The sequence below is a fragment of the Oncorhynchus mykiss genome, chromosome 16 (assembly GCF_057628025.1).
Source record: "Oncorhynchus mykiss isolate SJ-2025 chromosome 16, ASM5762802v1, whole genome shotgun sequence".
Taxonomy (NCBI): domain Eukaryota; kingdom Metazoa; phylum Chordata; class Actinopteri; order Salmoniformes; family Salmonidae; genus Oncorhynchus; species Oncorhynchus mykiss.
Genome location: NC_143037.1, coordinates 44,833,507 through 44,858,761, shown reverse-complemented (window position 1 = coordinate 44,858,761; position 25,255 = coordinate 44,833,507). Strand labels below are relative to the sequence as shown.

General features: G+C 44.0%; 1 protein-coding gene across 1 annotated transcript; it reads left to right on the top strand.

Moving 5' to 3' along the window:
- Nucleotides 1-186: 186 nt before the first annotated feature.
- On the top strand, nucleotides 187-25,255 carry LOC110492027 (junctophilin-2). The gene is made up of 6 exons (XM_090202859.1): nucleotides 187-1,562; nucleotides 5,030-5,864; nucleotides 16,563-16,681; nucleotides 20,776-21,677; nucleotides 22,640-22,736; nucleotides 23,034-25,255. The coding sequence occupies exons 1-5, from the start codon at nucleotides 1,184-1,186 to the stop codon at nucleotides 22,718-22,720; spliced, it is 2,316 nt and encodes a 771-aa protein (XP_090058985.1). The 5' UTR covers nucleotides 187-1,183; the 3' UTR covers nucleotides 22,721-22,736; nucleotides 23,034-25,255.

The following is a 25,255-nucleotide window of genomic DNA, read 5'->3' as shown; positions in this document are numbered from 1 at the left end:
TTTTGTTGTGTTTTTTTATCCACAAATATTGCAATGATTCATCTGTGCCAGTAGATGGTGCGAATTTTACATGCTAGGGCTGAGCAATCAGGAACTTAGGCATCCCAAGCAAGCCTCAAGGTGGCGTTCAGCTAAGTGAACAAATAAATATGAGGGGTCGTGCTGAACATGAAATGTTCTAAGATCAATTCGGCGGCTGTAAATGGCAGCAGTTCAAGTTTTGAGTTGCATCATATGAATTGAAGCAATACGAGTTTAGAGTCAATTTTTGTATTAAGACTATATAGGCATATATGATAGTTTACTTTCGCATCCATAGCCTATTGGATCCCATGAAGGAAATACTGACAGTATTCAAGCAGTGGTACTATTTTTCCATGACTAAGATTTCAAGCCGTCCTTTTTATTTGGCTTTGAAATGTTTGTTTTAACCACATGTTGTTGATGGTGCATAGTTGATCGCCACCTTATTAAAACAGACCAGGTCTGTTTAAACGCTCTGTCTTCAGTGTGTGACTGTGGATATACCCTACGCATGCCCAACTCTGAAGTGGCGAGTGATCTGGGATGACTCCTTGCAGCAGGGTAAGGATTGGGTTGTATTTTTGGAACAGTGTGTGTGGATCTGGTCGCCTTGTTAGGTCTGCTTAAACATTTTACAACCGCACCAAGTGTTTTGAGATAGCAGCGGCAGAGTGAGGGGAAGCAGGGATAGGGGAAAGGGGCTTTTCTATGGCCACCTTGGAAAGCCATGCAAGATCCCTGGCTCAACCAGCAAGATAATACATCAAAAGACAGTTCAACTAAATAAGGGCATATAAGTTTTATCTCTCGGGGGGGAAACAACCGTAACAAATCTTACTCAGTCAGCACAGAGGCTGCATTAAGTTCATGACTCTAAAAATCGACCGGGGATCAACAGAAGTCATCCATGAGGGAATAAGAAAATGCGCGCCTAAATCAAATTTGCAGGGTCTAGTGCGAAGGCTACGTGAAAAATACCGAAAAGTACAAATAAATTCTAAGCACAGTACCAGGGATATCCTAAATAGTTTTTAATGACAGGAGAAGGTGGATGCAGTCTGAAGGAAGAGATTTTTATCTTGACCAAGATTTATTTGTTGTCATTGATTTGACTTTACCTTTGAATCACATTTTTGTATAGAGCCACAGAAGGGAAGGTATGAGTGGAGGTCGTTTTGAATTTGATGATGGCGGAGCTTATTGTGGTGGTTGGGAAGGTGGCAAAGCCCATGGGCATGGGATCTGCACCGGACCTAAAGGACAGGGCGAGTTCTCCGGCTCCTGGAATTACGGGTTTGAAGTAGTTGGAGTGTACACCTGGCCAAGCGGAAATACCTATGAAGGCTTCTGGTCGCAAGGGAAGCGCCACGGTCTAGGAGTTGAGACTAAAGGACAGTGGGTTTACAAGGGAGAATGGACTCATGGCTTCAAGGGGAGATATGGCTTGCGTCTGAGTGTGGGTAGTGGAGCAAAATATGAAGGAACATGGAATAACGGATTACAAGATGGATATGGCACAGAGACATATGCTGATGGAGGTATGTGATTGTTTTTGCTGTTGTATTATCTTGTCCAGTACCTGGAGGTGGGCTTGACATTTAATCATGTACCAGCCATATCATGGCATTTAATTAAATCAAGTATACACTACCGGTCATACGTTTTAGAACACCTACTCATTCCAGGGTTTTTCTTTATTTTTACTATTTTCTACATTGTAGAATAATAGTGAAGACATCAAAAAACTATGAAATAACACATGGAATCATGTAGTAACAAAAAAAGTGTTAAAAAAATCCAAATATATTTTATATTTCAGATTCTTCAAATAGCCACCCTTTGCCTTGATGACCGCTTTGCACACTCTTGGTATTCTCTCAACCAGCTTCATGAGGTAGTCACCTGGAATGCATTTCAATTAACAGGTGTGCCTTCTTAAAAGTTAATTTGTGGAATTTCTTTCCTTCTTAATGCGTTTGAGCCAATCAGTTGTGTCGTGACAAGGTAGGGGGAGTATACAGAAGATATCCCTATTTGGTAAAAGAGCAAAAGTCCATATTATGGCAAGAACAGCTCAAATAAACAAGGAGAATGGACAGTCCATTGAGACTTTAAGACATGAAGGTCAGTCAATACGGAACATTTCAAGAACTGTGCAGTTGCAAAAACCATCAAGCGCTATGATGAAACTGGCTCTCATGAGGACCGCCATAGGAATGGAAGACCCAGAGTCACCTCTGCTGCAAAGGATAAGTTCATTATAGTTACCAGCCTTAGAAATTGCAGCAAAAATAAATTCTTCAAAGAGTTCAAGTAACAGACACATCGCAACATCAACTGTTCCGAGGAGACTGTGTGAATCAGGCCTTCATGGTCAAATTGCTGCAAAGAAACCACTACTAAAGGACACCAATAAGAAGAAGAGACTTGCTTGGGCCAAGAAACACAAGCAATGGACATTAGACCGGTGGAAATTTGTCCTTTGTTCTGGAGTCCAAATTTGAGCTGTTTAGTTCCAACCGTTGTGTCTTTGTGAGACACGGTGTGGGTGAACAGATGATCTCCGCATGTGTATTTCCCATCGTGAAGCATGGAGGAGGGGTGTTATGGTGTGGGAGTGCTTTGCTGGTGACACTGTCTATGATTTGTTTAGAATTCCAGGCACACTTAACCAGCATGGCTGCCACAGCATTCTGCAGCGATACGCCATCCCATCTGGTTTGGGCTTAGTGGGACTATCATTTGTTTTTCAACAGGACAAAGACCCAACACGCCTCCAGGCGGTGTAAGGGCTATTTTACCAATAATTAGAGTGATGGAGTATTGCATCAGATGTCTTGGCCTCTACAATCCACTGACCTCAACCAAATTGAAACGGTTTGGGATGAGTCGGACCACAGAGTGAAGGAAATGCAGCCAACAAGTGTTCAGCATTTGTGGGAATTCCTTCTAGACTGTTGGAAAAGCATTCCAGGTGAAGCTGGTTGAGAGAATGCCAAGGCTGTTATCAAGACAAAGGGTGGCTATTTGAAGAACATTTAGTTGTATTTTTTAAATGGCTTACAATGTGATTCCATATGTGTTATTTCAAAGTGTTGATGTCTTCACTCTCATTCTACAATGTAGAAAACAGTCAAAATTAAGAAAAACCCTTGAATGAGTAGGTGTTCTAAAACTTTTGACCGGTAGTGTATGTAAGGGAATCTGGAATTGATCATATGTAATAGCGATACAGTAATGTGTAATAATATTGAATAGAACAAGAAGGCCCGCACACTGTTGAAGCTCCCAATTCATTGACAACGTTTCCATCCAAAACGGATCTTCGTCAGGTCAAACACACTGAGTGTTCACATCCCCAAAATATACACATTTCACCTCACATGACCATTGCGGACATGACGCATGGTGGGTGAAAAACACATTTGTATATCTCTAATAATGGAATAACAATGAGATGGGTGCATGTCATGGTTCCAGAACATAATATATGTTTACAAAATGACCAAGTGGGTAACCTGGAAGGCAAGACAAATCAAAGTAAAGTAACATATTCAGGTAAGAAATGGTCTGATATCAAACCTTTGATTCGGACCTCTAGGAGACATGGTACGCAAATCAGTGAATCCAATACAATTATCTTCTCAATAATAGATTGTCAGTATCTCCTCCCCTAATAACATTGTACCATTGCTGCACATCCATTTGCCTCACTTGACATTTAACTTACTTGACATTTAACATGTGAAGACGGCTAGAGGCAGTTGCACAGGATTGGTATTTACTCTCTGTGGTGCCGATATATTCAAGTGCAGCTGAAGATGTAGCATCAGGGATGTGAGTGATTATCTACAGTACAGTAGGCTTTCCAGCACAATCCTAATGTCCCGTTTCAGTGTTTTATGAGAGAATGAGCGACTAAAGCTTCCGCCAGTGGACCAAGAAGAGGAACCCAAGTGTTGCTGCAGATGGTCCATTGGGATCTTGCCCATTGCTAAGGACCTCTTGCCAAAGTATAGTGGCAGTGGAAGGCACATTAGTGGTGTGTGTCAATACAAAGTGTGTCCTGTGATGTGGCATGCTAAACTAAGCTATCTTAGCTGTTTTAGTTTCATTGTTGTCACACACACAAGAAGTCATGGGTGCTGATCGGTCGCCCCTGTCTATATAATCTTGATAAATTGGATCCTCGATCAGCACTCCTACTCTGAGATGCCCTAAAGAACTGGTGAGAGAGCGGAGGAACATTAACAGGAGAAACAACACTGATTCCTCTACAATGTTGACTGAATGGACCGTAGCTTAGGCAGAGGAGTTGGCAAAAGCACATGCAGTAGAGATCTAGGACTGGGCTATGTCTTCTCATACTGTAACTGTACACTTGAACCTGCTGAGTGATCACACCAATAAAATTGGTGGCGGTGCTGTCTGTTTAAAGCCCCTGGTCCCTTCAGTAGCTGACTCATCAGACTTGGGCCCATTTGATTGGTTGATTGAGAGATTCTGACACCATGTGTCAGGAAGTAATAATAGTCCAGCAGGCTGCTGTGTTCTCTTGGCCTCACGGTCCAACTATAGCTACAGCCAATGGCATCCAGACACAGATTTTGCATGACAGACTAGACCCATGATTAGTTTGGGTAACATAGATAACTTGCACTGTAGTCTTTCACGCAAACTATATGCCCAAAGGACAAAGTAGGGAAAAATGTGTCAGGGTTCTCTATCATGTTATGGTTCCTGACCTGCATTGATTCCACATAGTCTAAGTTACCTCAACATTGCAATAATGCAATTTATTCTACTTTCCAAACAAAACCATTCATCTCACACTGTTGATTTACCTTGCAGTGGCATAAGGGTGATGATAATGATAAATAGCCAACCCACACATCTTCAATGAAATTGTGTGTGACGTGTGAGGCTAGTGAAGACGGTTTAGTCTATATCTTGTCTATTTCTGTAGATGTTAACATATCTATTAATGCCCTCTGTGTCTTTTCAGGCACATTTCAGGGCCAGTTTACTGGCGGTATGCGACACGGGTACGGAGTCCGTCAGAGCGTGCCCTACGGCATGGCGGCGGTGGTCCGCTCCCCTCTCCGCACCTCCCTCACCTCCCTCCGCAGCGAGCACAGCAACGGCACCTTGCTCCAGCAGGATGTCCCCGCCATCACCACCACCAACGTCGCCGGCCAGGAGACCCGGGTCACCACGCCCACCAAGCTGGGGCCCTCCCGGGGCGGCTTCGCCCTGACCCTCCAGGTGGACCCGGATGCCGTTAAACCCAAGAAGAAGGGCCTGTTCCGAAGGGGGTCTCTCCTGGGGAAACTGAAGAAGTCAGACTCCCGTACGTCCTTATCCAGCGTGAGGAGCAAGTTAAGCTTCCTGGGATCGAGGAGCGAATCTGCGTTAAGTTCTGCTGCCAGCGATGTGGCCAGCGATGCCAACTCCACCATCAGTCTGGGAGACGAGAGCCTGGCCGGGCCGGATGATTTCCCCCCCGTGGAGGCCGACATCGATGCCACCACCACAGAGGTCTACATGGGGGAGTGGAAGAATGACAAGCGCTCGGGCTATGGAATAAGCGAACGGTCCAGTGGTCTGAAGTATGAGGGTGAGTGGTTGGACAACCAGCGACACGGCTATGGATGCACTACCTTTGCGGAAGGGGGCAAGGAGGAGGGAAAGTATATGAACAATATGCTGGTGAAGGCCATGAAGAAGAGGGTGATCCAACTGAAGGGCACCAAGATCAGGCAGAAGGTGGAGCGCGGTGTGGAGGGAGCTCAGCGTGCCTCTGCCATCGCCAAACAGAAAGCGGAGATTGCTGCTTCCAGGTATAGACAATAAACATACTCTGAGTGTACTAAACATTAGGAAGACCTTCCTAATATTGAGTTGCACCCCTTAGGCCTTCAGAACAGCCTCAGTTCATTGAGGAATCTTATCCAGAGCAAGTTACAGTAGTGATTGCATATATTTTCATACTTTTTTCATATTTGTCCCCTGTGGGAATCAAACCCACAACCCTGCGTTGCAAGCGCCATGCTCTACCAACTGAGCTACATGGGATACACGTGTGAAAAACCCAGCAGCGTTGCAGTTCTTTGACACAAACCGGTGAACCTGTCACCTACTACCGTACTCCGTTCAAAGGCATTTCAATATTTTGTCCTGCCCGTCCACCCTCTGAATGGCACACACACACAATCCATGTCTCAATTGTCTCAAGGCTTACACATTCATCTTTAACCTGTCTCCTGGTTCCTCTGTCCTCTCAGCACCAATATACAGTATGTAGCCAACAAACAGGCAAATATGTTTTATATTTGAGTATACCATAAAAAGTACATCAATTTATGTCCTTGCACAATTCACATGATCCATATAGGGATTTTGGTCAAACTAATGAGGACTAAGACAGATGTCCAAGACACTGCAAATATAGCTGAGACAGACAGCTCTATATATATATAGATGTGTGTGTGTGTGTGTGTGTGTGTAAGTGTGCGTGTGTGTGAAGCATATTTTGATTTGTTTAACACTTTTTTGGTTACTGATGATTCCATATGTGCTATTTCATAGTTTTGATGTCATCACTATTATTCTACCATGTAGAAAATAGTCCAAATTATATATATATATATATATATATATATATATATATATATATATACACATACATGACTGGGATAGACTAGGTGATTATAATCAGACACATTTTCAGTAACACTTCAATAGCACCAAAATAACAAGCACTCTATTTCAACCCGTTGTGGTTTAACTGTTTATTACCTATGTCCTATGAATAAACTATTACTTACCTTCTTTAAAACAAACGTTACAAATCCTTCAAGTCCGCCACATTTCTCTCTAAAACAACTCCCACTAGGCCTTGACCTAAGGTCAATGTTAAATGTTCTAGTCACCGATGATTATTTCTGCGTAGCAGTGCATGGACAAGAGAGCTACTTGACGCTGAAGGATCAGAAGAGGGTGATCTTGACAAATAACGAAACCCTGGAGCCAGATCAGAGTCAGCAGTTGCAGGTGTTGCCCTCATGCCTTATCTGGCTGTGGTCACAATAGGAACCATAGAGGACACAGGGGAAAACAATACTTCTCTGTGTGGAGTTACCAGGCTTCATAGACAGTTGGTAGCTGAACATGCAGTGTCGTTCTGCCTCTGCCATGTTTTAATTAGCCTTAGATCGGAGATCATGCTTTAATTCTTGCATCCATTTTTCCTTGCTACTCTCATGTGCTTCGAGGACCACCCTGGTACAGTAGAAGAAGGCTGTTTATTGACACCACTGTTCGTTGGCAGCATGGTGCCTCAAACAATGAAAATGAAAGTCATTCTCCTCCTGCAGTGTATGGGGATCCAGGTGAAGAGCAAAGTCAGCTATGTCAATCAGAAATTACTGCCAAGTTCTAAAGGGGAAGAGGCAATGCCATGGTTTCAGTTTACTGTGCAGTCCCTTGGTGTAATGGTGACATGGGCCTTTCTCTAAAAGGTTGTCTGTTGGATTCCCTGACAACCCTCTTACCTTTGCTGTTTGCGTCATGTGTGTGACTGGGTATTGTGACAGCAAATGATTCAATTCCAGTTGTAAAATGGACAGTAAAAGTAGGGAGGAGAGGGGAGGAGGAAAGGATGAGAGGGGAGGGGAGGAGAGAAGGAGAGGGGAGGAGAAGAGGAGGAGAGAGGAGGGTGTTAATGGGGGGAAGGAGAGAGGAGGGTGTTAATGATGGGGGTGAGAGAAGGAGAGAGGAGGGTGTTAATGAGGGGAAGGAGAGAGGAGGGTGTTAATGAGGGGGGTAAGAGAAGGAGAGAGGATGGTGTTAATGAGGGGAAGGAGAGAGGAGGGTGTTATGAGGAGAAGGCGAGAGGGGGGTGTTAATGAGGGGGTGAGAGAAGGGGAGAGGAGGGTGTTATGAGGAGAAGGCGAGAGGGGGGTGTTAATGAGGGGGTGAGAGAAGGGGAGAGGATGGTGTTATGAGGGGAAGGCGAGAGGGGGGTGTTAATGAGGGGGGTGAGAAAGGAGGGTGTTATGAGGGGAAGGCGAGAGGGGGGTGTTAATGAGGGGGGTGAGAGAATGAGAGAGGAGGGTGTTATGAGGGGAAGGCGAGAGGGGGGTGTTAATGAGGGGGGTGAGAGAGGAGGGTGATATGAGGGGAAGGCGAGAGGGGGGTGTTAATGAGGGCGGTGAGAGAATGAGAGAGGAGGGTGTTATGAGGGGAAGGCGAGAGGGGGGTGTTAATGAGGGGGGTGAGAGGAGGGTGTTATGAGGGGAAGGCGAGAGGGGGATGTTAATGAGAGGGGTGAAAGAAGGAGAGAGGGGGTGTTATGAGGGGAAGGCGAGAGGGGGATGTTAATGAGAGGGGTGAGAGAAGGAGAGAGGAGGGTGTTCGTTTCTATTAAAAACTGGGTGGTTTGAGTCCTGAATGCTAATTGTCTGAAAACTGTTGTATTCCATGGGTATGACAACAACAACAACAAAAAACATTTTACTGTTTTAATTACGTTGGTTAACAGTTTATAATACCAATAAGGCACCTCGGGGGGTTGTGTCATATGGCCAATATACCAGGGCTAATGGTTGTGCATAAGAACAGTGCTGAAACGTGGTATATTGGCCATATACCACACCCCCTCGTGCCTTAATTGCTGAATTCTATCGCCTTCCACTATGAGCCACCACTAATACATCTGAGAGGAACTAGCATACTTGACCGTAAGGGAACCTAGCTGCAGGGCACTTCAGTTTAGATTGATACACTTTTGAGAGAGGGTGTTGGTTGAGACTCTGCTGATAGCGAGGGAAATCCCTGAGGCATCAGCTTTCATATCTGACCGAGCATATCAGAATTAGATTTTGTTCTTTGTGTACTGTAGGCCTAGACCTTATTTGCACTCTTACTCACAAGCTCAGGCTACCGACACAGAGAAACAGTCACTGACGGTCAAGATGACACAGGTTTCCTCCGTGCCTCACCATAGAAGGCAGCAGTGTTTATGTCTACTGGAAGCCACAACAGCACCTGAAATAAGCCCAGTGTTTACAACAGTAAGCCTGCGCCCCAAATGGCACCCTATAGCCTTTATAGTGCAGGGCCCATTGGTTAGTGCACTATATAGGGAATAGGGGGCCATTTGGGACACATCACGAGGCTCTGGCTGATGAATTACAGATCTTGTCCTGGCTCCTAGGCAGATGGAAATCTAAATATTTCACCACTGATACCAGCGGCATTGCAAGAGTTATGGGCCAAACATTTGTTGTATTGTTTTACGGTTTTGCTGGATCCTCTTCTTCAGACAGGCCTAGCCATGAAGACTCCATACATAGACATGTGAAACAGCCAGCAGCCTTTTGAGGACTCACTGTGGAAACAGACGGTTAGTGGATGAAGGACACCACGGTGGTCTTAACCTGCCTGGTCCCTGGAGGTTTTCATCAATGAAAGAGGCCAAACCTGATTTGTCCCATACATTCCGCACATTGTCCCATACCCCGGTACCTCTAACCGGTGACCTCCAGTAAAGCAAAACTGATACAAAATCATTGTTCTAGTTCCTACTATTTCACTATTATTCATACATTGAAAATAGTGAAGTGGGTCTCCCGGGTGGCGCAGTGGTCTAGGGCACTGAATCGCTGTGCTAGCTGTGCCACCAGAGACTCTGGGTTCGAGCCCAGGCTTTGTCGCAGCCGGCCGCGACTGGGAGGTCCGTGGGGCGATGCACAATTGGCCTAGCGTCGTCCGGGTTAGGGAGGGTTTGGCCGGTAGGGATATCCTTGTCTCATCGCGCACTAGCGACTCCTGTGGCGAGCCGGGCACAGTGCACGCTAACCAGGTCGCCAGGTGCACGGTGTTTCCTCCGACACGTTGGATGCGCACTGTGTTAAGAAGCAGTGCGTCTTGGTTGGGTTGTGTTTCGGAGGATGCATGGCTTTCGACCTTCTTCTCTCCCGAGCCCGTACGGGAGTTGTAGCGATGAGACAAGATTGTAACTACTAAACAATTGGATACCATGAAATTGGGGAGAAAAGGGGGTAAAATAAAAAAATAAAAAAAGTGTCTGAGCTTGTCACTTGGACTCAAGAAATGGAGACGAACGGGAACTAACTAATCATTCATACATACTACACAGAGGAGTACACATTGAAGCCCTCTGTTCTGTTGTTGTGGAGGGGTGAAGGACAGGGCAGGGGATCTAGCCAGGATGGTATCCCTTAGCCAGACGTGGACCATGTCCCTGGCAGCAGTGACTCTCTGCGCGCTGCCCAGCCATCAGCCATGGTGCCAGGGCCAACAAGCAGCCATTGTGATTAAGTCAGTGGTTTATAAATACAACCTGTCCATTGAGACACCCAGCCGCCCTTAGGTTAGGTTAGCTAATGCTCCCTCTCCCTCCCTGCACTGACATTCAGTCAGTATTTTGAGGTGGGTGTGTTTTTGGTCTGGTGTGAGGCTGAGTCTCTTCAGAGTATATGAAGGCAGCAGAGGCCACGGCGGTCTGGGACTGTCTGGGTGTAAATGGTGCACAGAGAGAGAGCGAGAGAGAGAGAGAGGCCTAGTATCAGTAGTCAGTAAGAAATGGAGGCCTAGACTGACTGGGTGACTAAATAAGGGCAGGCACACACTGTTGCTGAATCACAATCACAGGGGAATGCAGGCAACAGTTGATTGCTGTTGCTATACCGTCTTCCAGCAACTTTCCTGCCCAGTCTAAATAGTCGACACTGCCTGAGAAGGCAGACCAGTAACATCACATCACAGTATACACTGGAAGTAGCACTGCTGTAAAACAACTAATCAATGAAGCGTGAAGGAAGTAAAACAACGAAGGCTTGCTTACTTGAATGATTGCAGGCTTGTTTTCTAAGATCCAAAAATGGAATATGTTTCTGGTGTTAGTGTCCTCAACTAAGCCTGAAGACAACTTTGTGTGTCTGTTGGAACCGTTTGTTAGCTAATCCCCATGCAGTGACAAAGCTCTGAAACAGGTTTTAGCACTTTCTCTCTGGTAGCTAGCGGACAAGGAACCAGACCTGGGTTCAAAAAGTATTTGAAATAATTGCAAATACTGTAGCTGGGCTTGATTGATCTTGTCTGGAAAACAATAGAATAGTCGCAAAACTACAAAAAACCTTGCCTATCTTGCATTCCAGGAAGGCTAAAGCAAACAGTTAACGTAAAACGATTTTCAAATAGTGTTTAAACCTAGGTCTGCAAGCAACACATAATTGACACCACAGCAGTCAGTCAGCCTTCCTTGCGTCAGCAGGGGTGTCAAATGGTTTCATGGATATAAATATGACCGAGCTCATAACTAAGTGGGGATATTAGGTTGGCGTATACATGTACCACACCTTGCATTAGCCGGGTGTCTAGACTTACATACAGTAGTGCTGATATGTAAATTTTGTTTCAATGCAGCCAATCATATGATTTGTAAATATGAGTGTTGCGGATAACACCGTCTATTCTTAGCTTTGTACTGTATGTACTCTTGCAAGACCTATTTATTGCCCGTGTGTAGTTGGAAAGGATGACAATAGGACGAAGATAACTGTGGTGAGACACACTTGTACCTGACTACGCGCGTACGGATTTTGTCAATCTTCCCATTCACATTGTTTCAAATCAGAAGAGGTAAAATGGAAGTTTAGTGTTGGTGTCGGTGTCCTATCACCCAGAAGAACAAGCAAATCATGTATGTCCTGACTGCTCTGTCAAGTAGCACATTTATACTGCTGGTACTATGAAACCCTCCCCCTGCTATAAGTTCAGGACCCCACTCATCTGCAGAGCACCAGTGACAGGCCACGATGACACAGGGTCTCCTGTGACTGTCGTGTGAAGCATGAAGAAAAGTAGACTGACCTCAATATAATTTCCAGCAACAGTGAAGGCTAATGAAGTGGGTTTTTTTAAAGCAGAAAATGACGTTAGCCATTCTTTTTCAAGTGAGTGTCAAGCTGGCTTTATGTTCACGTTTCAATGTCGGTTGGGGTCGAAGGCAAGTTTGTGACGACTGACTGAGTGTCTTGCATTCTTCTGGCTTCTTGCCCTTAGAATATGGGGTGTCTATTGGGGGAGTCTAAACGCACATATGGTATTTAGGCCGCAGCTTCATATCAGACTTTGTTGAACAAGTCTGTTTGAAGTGATTGCTATTGATTACTGCGTCACATTGCAAGAAAGGCATTTCACTGTACATGTGCATGTGACATTAAAACTTGAAACCTATCAGTAGAGGGCCACCAACTAAATTGTAGTAAAACTGCCTTGGTTCTGGAGTACTGAGCATTGATATTAGCATGGCCATAGATCTCTTTGTGCTGGTCTCAGATCTGTTTGTGCCATATTACCTGATGGTAAAACTGATTGTTGCCTGGTCCTAGATCTGTTTGTGTTGTATAGCCAACTCCTATGGCACAATATTGACCACAGGAGTTGGCATAGGAGTTGGCAATACAGCACAAACAGATCTAGGACCAGGCAACAATCAGTTTCACCATCTGGTAATACAGCACAAACCGATCTGAGACCAGTCTACACTAATGGTTTACTTAGCGAGCCATCTGAGAGGACTCTGAGGAATGTGAGGAGTACTGCAGGTAGTCAGAAAGCACCATCTGTTGTGACACTCCTCCCACGGAATGGCACTGCCTGGCAAGCCAACAGAACGGCACTACCATTTTAGGAACCTCTGAACACTACACACAAGATCATGTTGTTATGTGTTACCAGTAGCCTGTCATATCTGTGAAATGTTAACATTTTAGGATGTATGTTTGTCTCACTACTTACTTGCACAATGTGAAATTGATGTTTCTAGTCAGTCTAGATAGAGTCTAGACCAAACCTTGAGCCTCAGCCTAGACCACATTTTCATCAGAATGTCTCGTAGTATATTGTGCAGTTTTGAAAGTATGTTTTATACAACTTCTTACCCCAGTTAAAAGTTCATAGGCTTGTAAATGGCAGATGGGCTTGTCAGCTGTTCAATAGCACAGACTCTCCAGCCCTCAATAGAACAGACTCTCCAGCCCTCAATAGCACAGACTCTACAGCCCTCCATAGCACAGACTCTCCAGCCCTCAATAGAACAGACTCTCCAGCCCTCAATAGCACAGACTCTCCAGCCCTCAATAGAACAGACTCTCCAGCCCTCAATAGCACAGACTCTACAGCCCTCCATAGCACAGACTCTCCAGCCCTCAATAGCACAGACTCTCCAGCCCTCAATAGCACAGACTCTACAGCCCTCCATAGCACAGTCTCTACATCCCTCCATAGCACAGACTCTCCAGCCCTCAATATCACAGACTCTACAGCCCTCCATAAAACAGACTCTCCAGCCCTCCCTAGCACAGACTCTCCAGCCCTCCATAGCACAGACTCTCCAGCCCTATGTCTGCTCTTTTATCAAGATAACCAACCTGTCTGAGATTGGGCTGAGACTACTGTATAAGAAGATTGTTGACTTAAGAGCAGACCGGTATTGATATACTATATCAAGACAGGGAGTCCCAGTCACCTCAGCCTAATTGTCCCATTGGGGAAGTGCTGCCTACCCCTCAATGTCTTTAAGTGGATGGATCTATTTTGAGCCCAGCAGTGTAACATTACAGCATGTCAAGTATTTACATAGTAATGTCAGTCTCAGCCCCAGCTTGAGCTTGAGCCTGGGGTTGATATCAGTGGCATTGAATCCTGAATACCATCACTTTTTACTAGGTTTTGTAATAAACCCTGGGAGGTAAATCAGAGAAAAATAGAAGAGAAAATGTTGGGTAAGAGGAGGCATCTGTAGAGTACAGTGGGGCAAAAAAGTATTTAGTCAGCCACCAATTGTGCATGTTCTCCCACTTAAAAAGATGAGAGAGGCCTGTAATTTTCATCATAGGTACACTTCAACTATGACAGATAAAATGAGGGGGGGGGAAATCCAGAAAATCACATTGTAGGATTTTTAATGAATTTATTTGCAAATTATGGTGGAAAATAAATATTTGTTCACCTATTTCTGGCTCTCACAGACCTGTAACTTCTTCTTTAAGAGGCTCCTCTGTCCTCCACTCGTTACCTGTATTAATGGCACTTGTTATCAGTATAAAATACACCTGTTCACAACCTTAAACAGTCACACTCCAAACTCCACTATGGCCAAGACCAAAGAGCTGTCAAAGGACACCAGAAACAAAATTGTAGACCTGCACCAGGCTGGGAAGACTGAATCTGCAATAGGTAAGCAGCTTGGTTTGAAGAAATCAACTGTGGGAGCAATTATTAGGAAATGGAAGACATACAAGACCACTGATAATCTCCCTCGATCTGGGGCTCCACGCAAGATCTCACCCCGTGGGGTCAAAATGATCACAAGAACGGTGAGCAAAAATCCCAGAACCACACGGGGGGACCTAGTGAATGACCTGCAGAGAGCTGGGACCAAAGTAACAAAGCCTACCATCAGTAACACACTACGCCGCCAGGGACTCAAATCCTGCAGTGTCAGACGTGTCCCCCTGCTTAAGCCAGTACATGTCCAGGCCCGTCTGAAGTTTGCTAGAGAGCATTTGGATGATCCAGAAGAAGATTGGGATAATGCCATATGGTCAGATGAAACCAAAATATAACCTTTTGGTAAAAACTCAACTCGTCGTGTTTGGTGGAAAAACAATACTGAGTTGCATCCAAAGAACACCATACCTACTGTGAAGCATGGGGGTGGAAACATCATGCTTTGGGGCTGTTTTTCTGCAAAGGGACCAGGACGACTGATCCGTGTAAAGGAATGAATGAATGGGGCCATATATCGTGAGATTTTGAGTGAAAATCTCCTTCCATCAGCAAGGGCATTGAAGATGAAACGTGGCTGGGTCTTTCAGCATGACAATGATCCCAAACACACTGCCCGGGCAACGAAGGAGTGGCTTCGTAAGAAGCATTTCAAGGTCCTGGAGTGGCCTAGCCAGTCTCCAGATCTCAACCCCATAGAAAATCTTTGGAGGGAGTTGAAAGTCCGTGTTGCCCAGCAACAGCCCCAAAACATCACTGCTCTAGAGGAGATCTGCATGGAGGAATGGGCCAAAATACCAGCAACAGTGTGTGAAAACCTTGAAGACTTACAGAAAACGTTTGACCTCTGTCATTGCCAACAAAGGGTATATAACAAAGTATTGAGATAAACTTTTGTTATTGACCAAATACTTATTTTCCACCATCATTTGCAAATAAATTCATTAAAAATCCTACAATGTGATTTTCTGGCTTTTTTTTCTCATTTTGTCTGTCATAGTTGAAGTGTACCTATGATGAAAATTACAGGCCTCTCTCATCTTTTTAAGTTGGAGAACTTGCACAATTGGTGGCTGACTAAATACTTTTTTGCCCCACTGTATGTTTAGGTACAGTATACATCTTTAAGTGCTGTCAAACTCCAACTTTTGATAATACATTTATTTAATGCAATATTATGTAGCCTTAATGTCAAACAGACACATTGTGCAGACACAATATACTGTATGTTCTAAAAGTTTCACAAACTTCTGTACATGTATTTTATTTTAAAAAGTAAAAGGATGATTAAAGTAGTACGCAGTAAATAGGTCAATTTTTTTAATTATTTTTTTAAATCAAAGGTAATTTTATACTAAATCTGCATGTATTACATTTGCCTCCTCTACAGTATGTATAAATACACAGACTAATCCTGAATAAATCTGTGAATATAACATACACAGTACAGGGGAACACCCTGCAAACACCCTGGCACTAACTCATTGTCCGGGTCGAGGTGTTAAAAGAGTCATTTATTTCTGTTCCAGCCCAACGAGAGAGTAGGACACCCTCTCTAGCTAATAATAATAGTGAACCACATGACCAACTCAACTCCACACATCAGCCCTATAGCTTTTTAAATGAATGAATATTGTAAACAAGTAGCATTTTGTAGTATTTCTGTCCATTTCAGTCTGGTTTTGGATTAGTACAGTAGCGTTGGTTTTTACAGCACAACCCCTTAGTTGGTTTGTGCTTTTGGTTCGTACCAGTATTCATCTCTTGGACTATAGGGCTAACTGGGTATATGGCGTGGTATGGGAATCTTAAGTGTTGGGGATGTTCTCATTGCTTTTTATAGTCCAGACAAAGCGCCAAAGTATCTTTCCAAAATGAAGAGGAAGGGAATGGATCAGGCTTGCAATGGCAACAGCAGTCCCCTAAAACCTAGCGAAAGTGCAACAGGATTTCCCAATCATTTTCACAGGCAAATGTTGTCATGATCAAAGATCAGAATCGGATTATTAACAATGTTTCAGCTCTTAGCCTTAGATCTGTACATTTGAATATTTCATCACGATGACATCATAAGTAGCTACAGATTTAGCATGCTTTTGTAAAGTTGAACAGTTGAGGCCCTTTGCTCCACTATGAACTAAAATAAGTCAATCCAGTAAGTCATTGTAAGGTTGAGTTAGTTGATGTTGAGTAAAGAAGCTTTGTTTGTTTCCCTGCAGGACGACCCATGCTAAGGCCAAGTCAGATTCTGCCGATCAGGCCTCTCAGGCTTCCAACCAAGAGTCCAGCCTCGCCAGGTTGGTGGCCAGGGAACTGTCCCCTTCCTTCTATCAGCCAGGTATGTGGACTGGACTTCTCAGCTGCGGGATTGATATTGACAAGAGAAAAATATATACAATAGCCTTGATTTCCAAGCTTTCTTACATTCGTTCCAAGTGCTGTATGAGACTTGGAAATATAGTAATAATTGACTTTCAAGAACAGTATTGAAAAGCAAGTGTTACAAAGTGAATTTAACGAAATGACAAGATTTTAATAGCTGTTCTGTTCAAAGCATCTAGCGTATATTGTTGTTTAAAATTATAGATAGATCTGTCTTGCTACTGTTGCAGCTAGTCTTTGCTTGGCTTGGGCAGGCACTCCACAAGGGTAGTCACCTTTGACTATCTAAAAAAAGGACCATCTTACTTGGGTAGAGCAATCATATCAGTTTCCTTACAGCTCTGTCAGGGCCCAAACAGTCAGGCCCCAAAGCCTTGTCGAGTGTGCATTTCTTTCTCCCTTCAGTCACTCACTACCCACCCAGGACCCACTGAGTGCTTAGCAGATCCAAATAGATACTGATAGGACCTCCCGCAGCGGTGTAAGGCACTGCATCGCGGTGCTAGAGGCGTCACTACAGACCCAGGTTCGATCCTGGGTTGTATCACAACCGGTCGTGATCGGGAGTCCCATAGGGCGGCACCCAATTGGACCAGCGTCGTCCGAGTTAGGGGAGGGTTTGGCCGGGGGGGGGGGGGCTTTACTTGGCTAGCGAATCCTTGTGGCGGGCCGGGCTCCTGCAGGCTGACCTCGGTCATCAGTTGGACGGTGTTTCCTCCGACACATTGGTGCGGCTGGCTTCCGGGTTAAGCGGGTGGGTGTTAAGAAGCGCGGTTAGGCGGGTCATGTTTCGGAGGAGGCATAACTCAACCTTCGCCTCCCGAGCCCGTTGGGGAGTCGCAGCGATGAGACAAGATTGAAATTGGGGAGAACCTAAAATACCAAAAATAAATTCAGAAGAAATAGACACGGATAAAAAGTTGCCACTGACTGTCAAGTGCCTGCATTAAATATCTGTGTCTAATGGTACAAATGGGGCACGGTCACAGTGTCACTCAACCACACTGAAGCTGACAGGGAGAAACAGTGCTATTGTGAAGACAGACGCTGGGAGACGGGAAGCAAGTACAGGGAGTGAACATTTAATGAATAACGGACATGAGACAAAACAGGGACAGGATTTGGAGAGTGGGCACAAAACGACCTTAATGCAGACATTGGGAAGAAAATGAGGAAGTGACAGATACAGGGGAGGCAATAAAGTAATATAGTCCAGGTCAGTCCCGTGAAGCACTGATGCGCGTAACAATGGTGACAGGTGTGCATAATGATGTGCCAGAGAGGGGAAGTGGGAGCAGGCGTGACAGCTATAGACTATAGTATTTCCCGAATTCTTCATTTAAGAATTTTCCTTGATCTTCTTGATTGAAAAATTGGGGCTAAAATTGAGGGCTAATGCTAAACACCAGTATGTGATTGATAGTGATTGATAGTAGATTGTCTCACTCCCTCTACTAGTCTTTTTTTTTGTCTTTGTTTGTGCTTGCTTGTCTTTGTTTGTGCTTGCTTGTACTCTGTGTCAGATAAGTAAGTGGTTACGTCAGAGCCTGTTAATAGAAGGCTCTGAGTCAAGTCAGTGGTCATGTCCGAATAAACATACTGGCGTACTACATACTTAAACCGCATACTCATTTCGAAGCTTAATCTAGTTGTAGAAGTCACTCTTTTTTCCGACTCAAGTGTCAGATAAATCAGATAAATTGACGCGCTGTACCAAAACGAACGAATGGCTGGAGTCAACGCAATCACACATTAGATGAAGCGTTTGTAGTACTATTTTCAAAATTACAAATACTCTAAAACTTTTTTGCATAGTATTTAGTATGCTAGTGTGGGTATTCGGACATGGACAGTATTTCAAATCCTACCCTGCAAAATGATCTTGTAGGTTGTACATCAAAAACCAGCTAGCAGTTCTTATTTCTTTAGGCCTATATTACAGACTCAACTTTGGTTTGGCATATTGCAATTCAGCTATTAGTTTAAAGGCCCACTCTGTGATATTTACAGCCTAAAGTAGCATGTTTTTAGACCTATGAAATATCAACCCTATGTGATCTTATAAGGGAAATGCAGTTGCTGCTTTTTCTCAGGCCAACTGTAGTCACCCCACTGTGACTGTCACAGGACTGTGTTACAAGAAGACAGAGTGGCTCCAAATACAAATCTAGACCTTGGTGATACTCCTCAAATCCATCCACGACTGTCTGCACTTCCTAGCTAATAACCTCCATTATATCCTGCACTAACCATTTTTTTATTAGCTACCATGTAAAACAACACATTTCACTGCACCTAACCGGTGTACGTGACTATAAAACATCAATATAAATTATAAAACATAATAAATTAGTCGGCTCTTAATCTTGTTGTTATTGGAATCTCATCAAACATATACAGTGCCTTGCGAAAGTATTCGGCCCCCTTGGACTTTGCGACCTTTTGCCACATTTCAGGCTTCAAACATAAAGATATAAAACTGTATTTTTTTGTGAAGAATCAACAACAAGTGGGACACAATCATGAAGTGGAACGACATTTATTGGATATTTCTAACTTTTTTAACAAATCAAAAAATGAATAATTGGGCGTGCAAAATTATTCAGCCCCTTTACTTTCAGTGCAGCAAACTCTCTCCAGAAGTTCAGTGAGGATCTCTGAATGATCCAATGTTGACCTAAATGACTAATGATGATAAATACAATCCACCTGTGTGTAATCAAGTCTTCGTATAAATGCACCTGCACTGTGATAGTCTCAGAGGTCCGTCAAAAGCGCAGAGAGCATCATGAAGAACAAGGAACACACCAGGCAGGTCCGAGATACTGTTGTGAAGAAGTTTAAAGCCGGATTTGGATACAAAAAGATTTCCCAAGCTTTAAACATCCCAAGGAGCACTGTGCAAGCGATAATATTGAAATGGAAGGAGTATCAGACCACTGCAAATCTACCAAGACCTGGCCGTCCCTCTAAACTTTCAGCTCATACAAGGAGAAGACTGATCAGAGATGCAGCCAAGAGGCCCATGATCACTCTGGATGAACTGCAGAGATCTACAGCTGAGGTGGGAGACTCTGTCCATAGGACAACAATCAGTCGTATATTGCACAAATCTGGCCTTTATGGAAGAGTGGCAAGAAGAAAGCCATTTCTTAAAGATATCCATAAAAAGTGTCGTTTAAAGTTTGCCACAAGCCACCTGGGAGAGACACCAAACATGTGGAAGAAGGTGCTCTGGTCAGATGAAACCAAAATTGAACTTTTTGGCAACAATGCAAAACGTTATGTTTGGCGTAAAAGCAACACAGCTCATCACCCTGAACACACCATCCCCACTGTCAAACATGGTGGTGGCAGCATCATGGTTTGGGCCTGCTTTTCTTCAGCAGGGACAGGGAAGATGGTTAAAATTGATGGGAAGATGGATGGAGCCAAATACAGGACCATTCTGGAGGAAAACCTGATGGAGTCTGCAAAAGACCTGAGACTGGGACGGAGATTTGTCTTCCAACAAGACAATGATCCAAAACATAAAGCAAAATCTACAATGGAATGGTTCAAAAATAAATATATCCAGGTGTTAGAATGGCCAAGTCAAAGTCCAGACCTGAATCCAATCGAGAATCTGTGGAAAGAACTGAAAACTGCTGTTCACAAATGCTCTCCATCCAACCTCACTGAGCTCGAGCTGTTTTGCAAGGAGGAATGGGAAAAAAATTCAGTCTCTCGATGTGCAAAACTGATAGAGACATACCCCAAGCGACTTACAGCTGTAATCGCAGCAAAAGGTGGCGCTACAAAGTATTAACTTAAGGGGGCTGAATAATTTTGCACGCCCAATTTTTCAGTTTTTGATTTGTTAAAAAAGTTTGAAATATCCAATAAATGTCGTTCCACTTCATGATTGTGTCCCACTTGTTGTTGATTCTTCACAAAAAAATACAGTTTTATATCTTTATGTTTGAAGCCTGAAATGTGGCAAAAGGTCGCAAAGTTCAAGGGGGCCGAATACTTTCGCAAGGCACTGTATTTCTCCATGTTGTTCCACAGGCCCAGAGTACATGAAGAAGAGAGCGCTACAGGAGATCTCAGATGGCAATGAGAACACAGGCCCTATACTGCATGAACCACTGTTAGCAGGGCAGCCACCGACACCCGCTGAAAGCCCAATGCTGCACGACAGGCCTGACTCCTCTCCAGCCCGCACGCCCTCCCCCAGCCCTGCTGTGACCCCTCCAGCGTCCAGGCACTCCAAGCAGGGCAACGTCAGCAAAGAGGACCCCCATCTCCTCGGCCCCGCTGGCTGGAACGGGGACAAAGGCAATGGAAGTCGGGGGAGCAGCCGCCCCAATAGCAGAACCAACAGCCGACCCACCACTCCCGCCCCTGCCGCTGCTCCCCCTGAAGAGCGCCTCGCTACAGCCCCCATCCCTAGCAGCCGCGCCTCCAGCCGCTTGAGCAACAAGGTAGAGCAGGGCTCGGACCTGGAGATCAAACCCCTGGAGAAGACGGCATCTGAGACTAAAGTGTCCGAAGCTGCTCCCTCGATAAGTACCAGTGTCGCCTACTCAGAAGAAGAAAAAGAAGCCCCACCCCTTCCTCCCACCTCCAAAGTGTCTTCCAAAGCTGCCGTCACCCCCGAGCCTAAATCGTTAGAGCCCAAACAAAGAACAGAGTCGGTCAATGAACGACCCGTGTCCACCATATCTGAGAGCGAACCAGAGTCCAGTGCCCAGTCTGTCAATAAAGTGTCACCCAAGCCTTCGCCATCACTCAGGCAATTGACGAAACAGGAGGCCAGTCCAGCTTCAAAACCTGCCACACCTGCACCTACACCAGTGCCTAAAGCTGCCAAGCCAGCCCCGAAGGTTGAACCCAAAGCAGAGGCCAAGCTGATGAAGAACATGGTGAAGAGCCCAAGTGAAGTTACAGAAGTAGTAGAATTTGAGCAGGTAAGGCAATTCAAACACTCAATATCTCATGTATTGAAACGTTTTGAGAACACACTCAGTCAAATGAAGACTGTCCTTACATGTTATGTAGTACACTCTCCCATAACCTGGGTTTGAAAAGCAGACTCAGAACATACAGTAGGTCCTCTCTCCTCTGAGTGCAAATATGTAACCTGATGTTACTTTGGAGACTGTTATCTGCAGTTGATGCTGGTCCTTTAAACCACACTAATCAGACCCCATTTCTGATTAACTTCCCCTCCGCTTTTCCTCTGATGTAATAATAATTATCCCTCTAGTTATGTTTGTACCTATTCTCAACTGCATTTCCTTTCTGACAACCACAATCAAGGCAATTTGTTGGGAGCTTACCAACAGCTACCATCGTTAGCTACACATGTCCAATTTTGTAATCCAGATGACCCATTCCGATCTATGAAAGTATGTAAATGAACGTTGCATTTCAGGTGTCTGTTACATAAGTGTTTATCGAGGCAACAGTTGTTTGTTCTGAATGATTATGGAAGCTGTAAATGGCGTGCAGACTAGTGGTTTGTCTGGGACGTGAGACCTCAGCGCTCTGCCCTATATGGCATGTACTCTAGGGAGGTTTTTCCATGGCCCAGGCTCCCTGTGTTGAAAGGAGCATACAGCATATGGGAACCTACCAGACCGCCTACCAGACCGCCTACCATGCAGCAGCAGCTTCTCTCCCAGTCACCATATTTCACAAGTGTTGTTACTAGAGTCATTACAGCATTGCTACACAGGAATGGATGCAACTTAAATGTAAAAAGGATAATAGCGATTTCATTTTTCATTCATCCCATTTATATTGCTGTTGTTTCATAGATCTTAAACAGGTCTGTCTTGAGGAAGACATTTTTATCTCAATATGACAAACCTGTATAAAGGTTAAATAAAACATGAAATGGATCTACTACTGTACCTCTCTCTTCCAGAGTCCGAACACCATCATGATAACCATGGTGATTCTTCTCAACATTGGCCTGGCCATTCTCTTCGTACACATCTTGTCATGAAACACTGTCGACCCAGGTAACTAACACAGCTCTCTGACTGTCCTGCCAGTTACAGATATACACTGAAAGGTACCTGTTTCTTTTGTTTCAAGCAGTCAAAACACAATGGCACTGAACTTCTGACCCTTGCAACCTGTAAGGAAGTGTCTGTTTGATCTGGTCACATGACTAAGTATTGCTTGATTACAACAACAATTACTGTTTGCATGTTTTGACTCGGAGGTACTTCCAGGTGGTGACGATTATGATGATGATGATGAGACATTAACTTGTCTTCATATTTGTTTTGTGTGCTTGACCTTTTTCCCCACAGGTCACCACCTTGCAGTGGTGTTGAGGTCATTTTTAAGCAAGGACCATACAGAACAAGAAAACTGCCAAGAAGCACAAACCTTATATGAAGGAAGCATATGACAGCTCCTCCACACACAGCCTCTTGTTGATGTGACTGCGTTGAGGTTCTTTAAGGCTAATCTGCTTTCCAGAGGCTTGGAATCAGAGGAGGCTGGTGGGGGGAGCTATAGGACGACGGGCTCATTCATGTCTGTAATGGAGTTAATGGAACGGTGTCAAACACATCAACCATATGGAAACCACATGTTTGATTCTGTTCCATTTATTCCATTCAAGCCATTACAATGAGCCTATCCTCCTATAACTCCCCCCGCCAGCCTCCTCTGCTTGGACTATCTGGAGACGGATTTAAGAACACCATATGAATCCGGATTGAAGGACATCAATGCATATGAATCCATATGGCTCAGGATTGAAGGACATCAATGAATCAGGAAGAGGGTCTGGAAGAGAAGAGGGTCTGAATGGACACTGTGTTTGTAAAGAAGAGTTGTTGAGTGAGTTTCGGTGAGTTTCGGTGTCTACCCTGGAGATGTTGTTGAATGTTATTCACTGGTGAAGTTTTTGGTAAATTATATTTCACTGTATCTGAGTCAACTAAAGCACTGTGTGTTATGTTTTCACAAAGGGCTAAACCCTTCATATTGGCAAACACTGTCTCCTCAGATCACCGGCAGATTAGAGTGGTTGTGGTGTGGACAGGCTAGAGTGTCAGGAAAGGATTAGTTAGCTTTGTAATTAGATATTTATTTAGCTGATATCTTGTCTATAGGAATGTAATCTCTGGGAAAATCTCAAATGAACTGAATATTCTCTAATTTCTGCCTATTTTTGCCAATTATAATTAGTGGTTTGGGGCTAATATCAGTGTTCCTATTTATTGACAGAAATCTATATTATGCTCCTATTAATTGATCTGCCTTCTTCCTTTTTTGCCCTATTCTCAACTTTCTTCAGTAGTCATCAATAAAGACATGTTACAGTCTCTTTGACGTCACAGGGCTCTAAGACATGAAATGCTGGTTCTTTATTCGGCAACGCCTAAGAATCCGTGATGTTCTTGTCTGCAATGGCAATGCAACCCACCACAGCAATGCAATGTAATGGACAGTTGTGTTTGCACATAACATATTCTCTCTCCAAGGCAATTTTGAGTGAGTCACACTGGAATGGTACTTATATCTGTATTATTTAGTAAGAGGCTTTCAAATGGCACAGAATCGAGGAGGAATTCTAGGTCTTTAACCAGTGTATGTGGTATTGGATTTCTGGAGTAATGTGTATCTATGTTGTTTTCTGGTTGTCTGATCAAAAGAAACGTAAAGCAGCCTATTGAATGGTTTGATTTGAATAAAAACATGACATGAAAATAATGATACATTTGGGTGGGGGGTCAATTTTGTCAAAAACCATTAGGGAACATTTAGTGTAGATTTCAAGAGGGTATTTATTTGAACCAATGGGCTTGCGTTGTTAGGGCGTAATTGTGAGCAGTTGTTTGGGAATTCAGTTGGTCTGTCTGCTTCAGAATAGCTCACACCATTTAAGATGCATTGCACTCAGAACAAACAGTTTGCGCTTCATAATCAATCAAGATGATTTTTCTCCCAACGTTTGTATGCACGTGGGCACTGTTGTGGGTGTGTTCTGGTACCTTTTTGAAGTATACATCTCCAATGTGGTGTATTGAAAAGAAACACTCCAGGTCTTACTTTACTGGAGAGCACTACAGTATGAGATTCTGCACTGTATAAATCCGTATTTATAACTTTATTTCCCCTATGTCCCCGAACAGTTGTCTTCCCCTCAAAGACGATTGATAAGTAAGTGGGAAAAGATATTCAAGATAAGGTACTCTTGTACATTATGTAAAAGAGGCCTCAGATCTACTTCCTTGCTACTCCCTATGGACAATGCACTTGTATTGTTTCCCTCGTGCTCATAGCGACATTAGACTCTTCAACAGTCTCCTTACTCTCGACATTGTTTCATAAAACATCGAAACGTTCTGTAACATACTTTCATTGCAATAAAACACTCACGAGACCCTCAATCAGAAGTGACTGGTTATATCCAGGAGCTGATTATTTAAGACATAATCCTGGATGGATCCCATTGTATTCATAAATATTGCTGGTCCTCTTCTAAAATTGTGAAATGAAAATAAAAGATATCTTCCAA

Excerpts from the sequence above, each read along its gene's own strand:
- LOC110492027 (XM_090202859.1), top strand. The coding sequence starts at position 1,184 with ATGAGTGGAGGTCGTTTTGAATTTGATGATGGCGGAGCTTATTGTGGT. Across the intron at positions 5,865-16,562 it reads GCGGAGATTGCTGCTTCCAG|GACGACCCATGCTAAGGCCA; the intron begins GTATAGACAATA and ends GTTTCCCTGCAG. Across the intron at positions 16,682-20,775 it reads CCCTTCCTTCTATCAGCCAG|GCCCAGAGTACATGAAGAAG; the intron begins GTATGTGGACTG and ends GTTGTTCCACAG.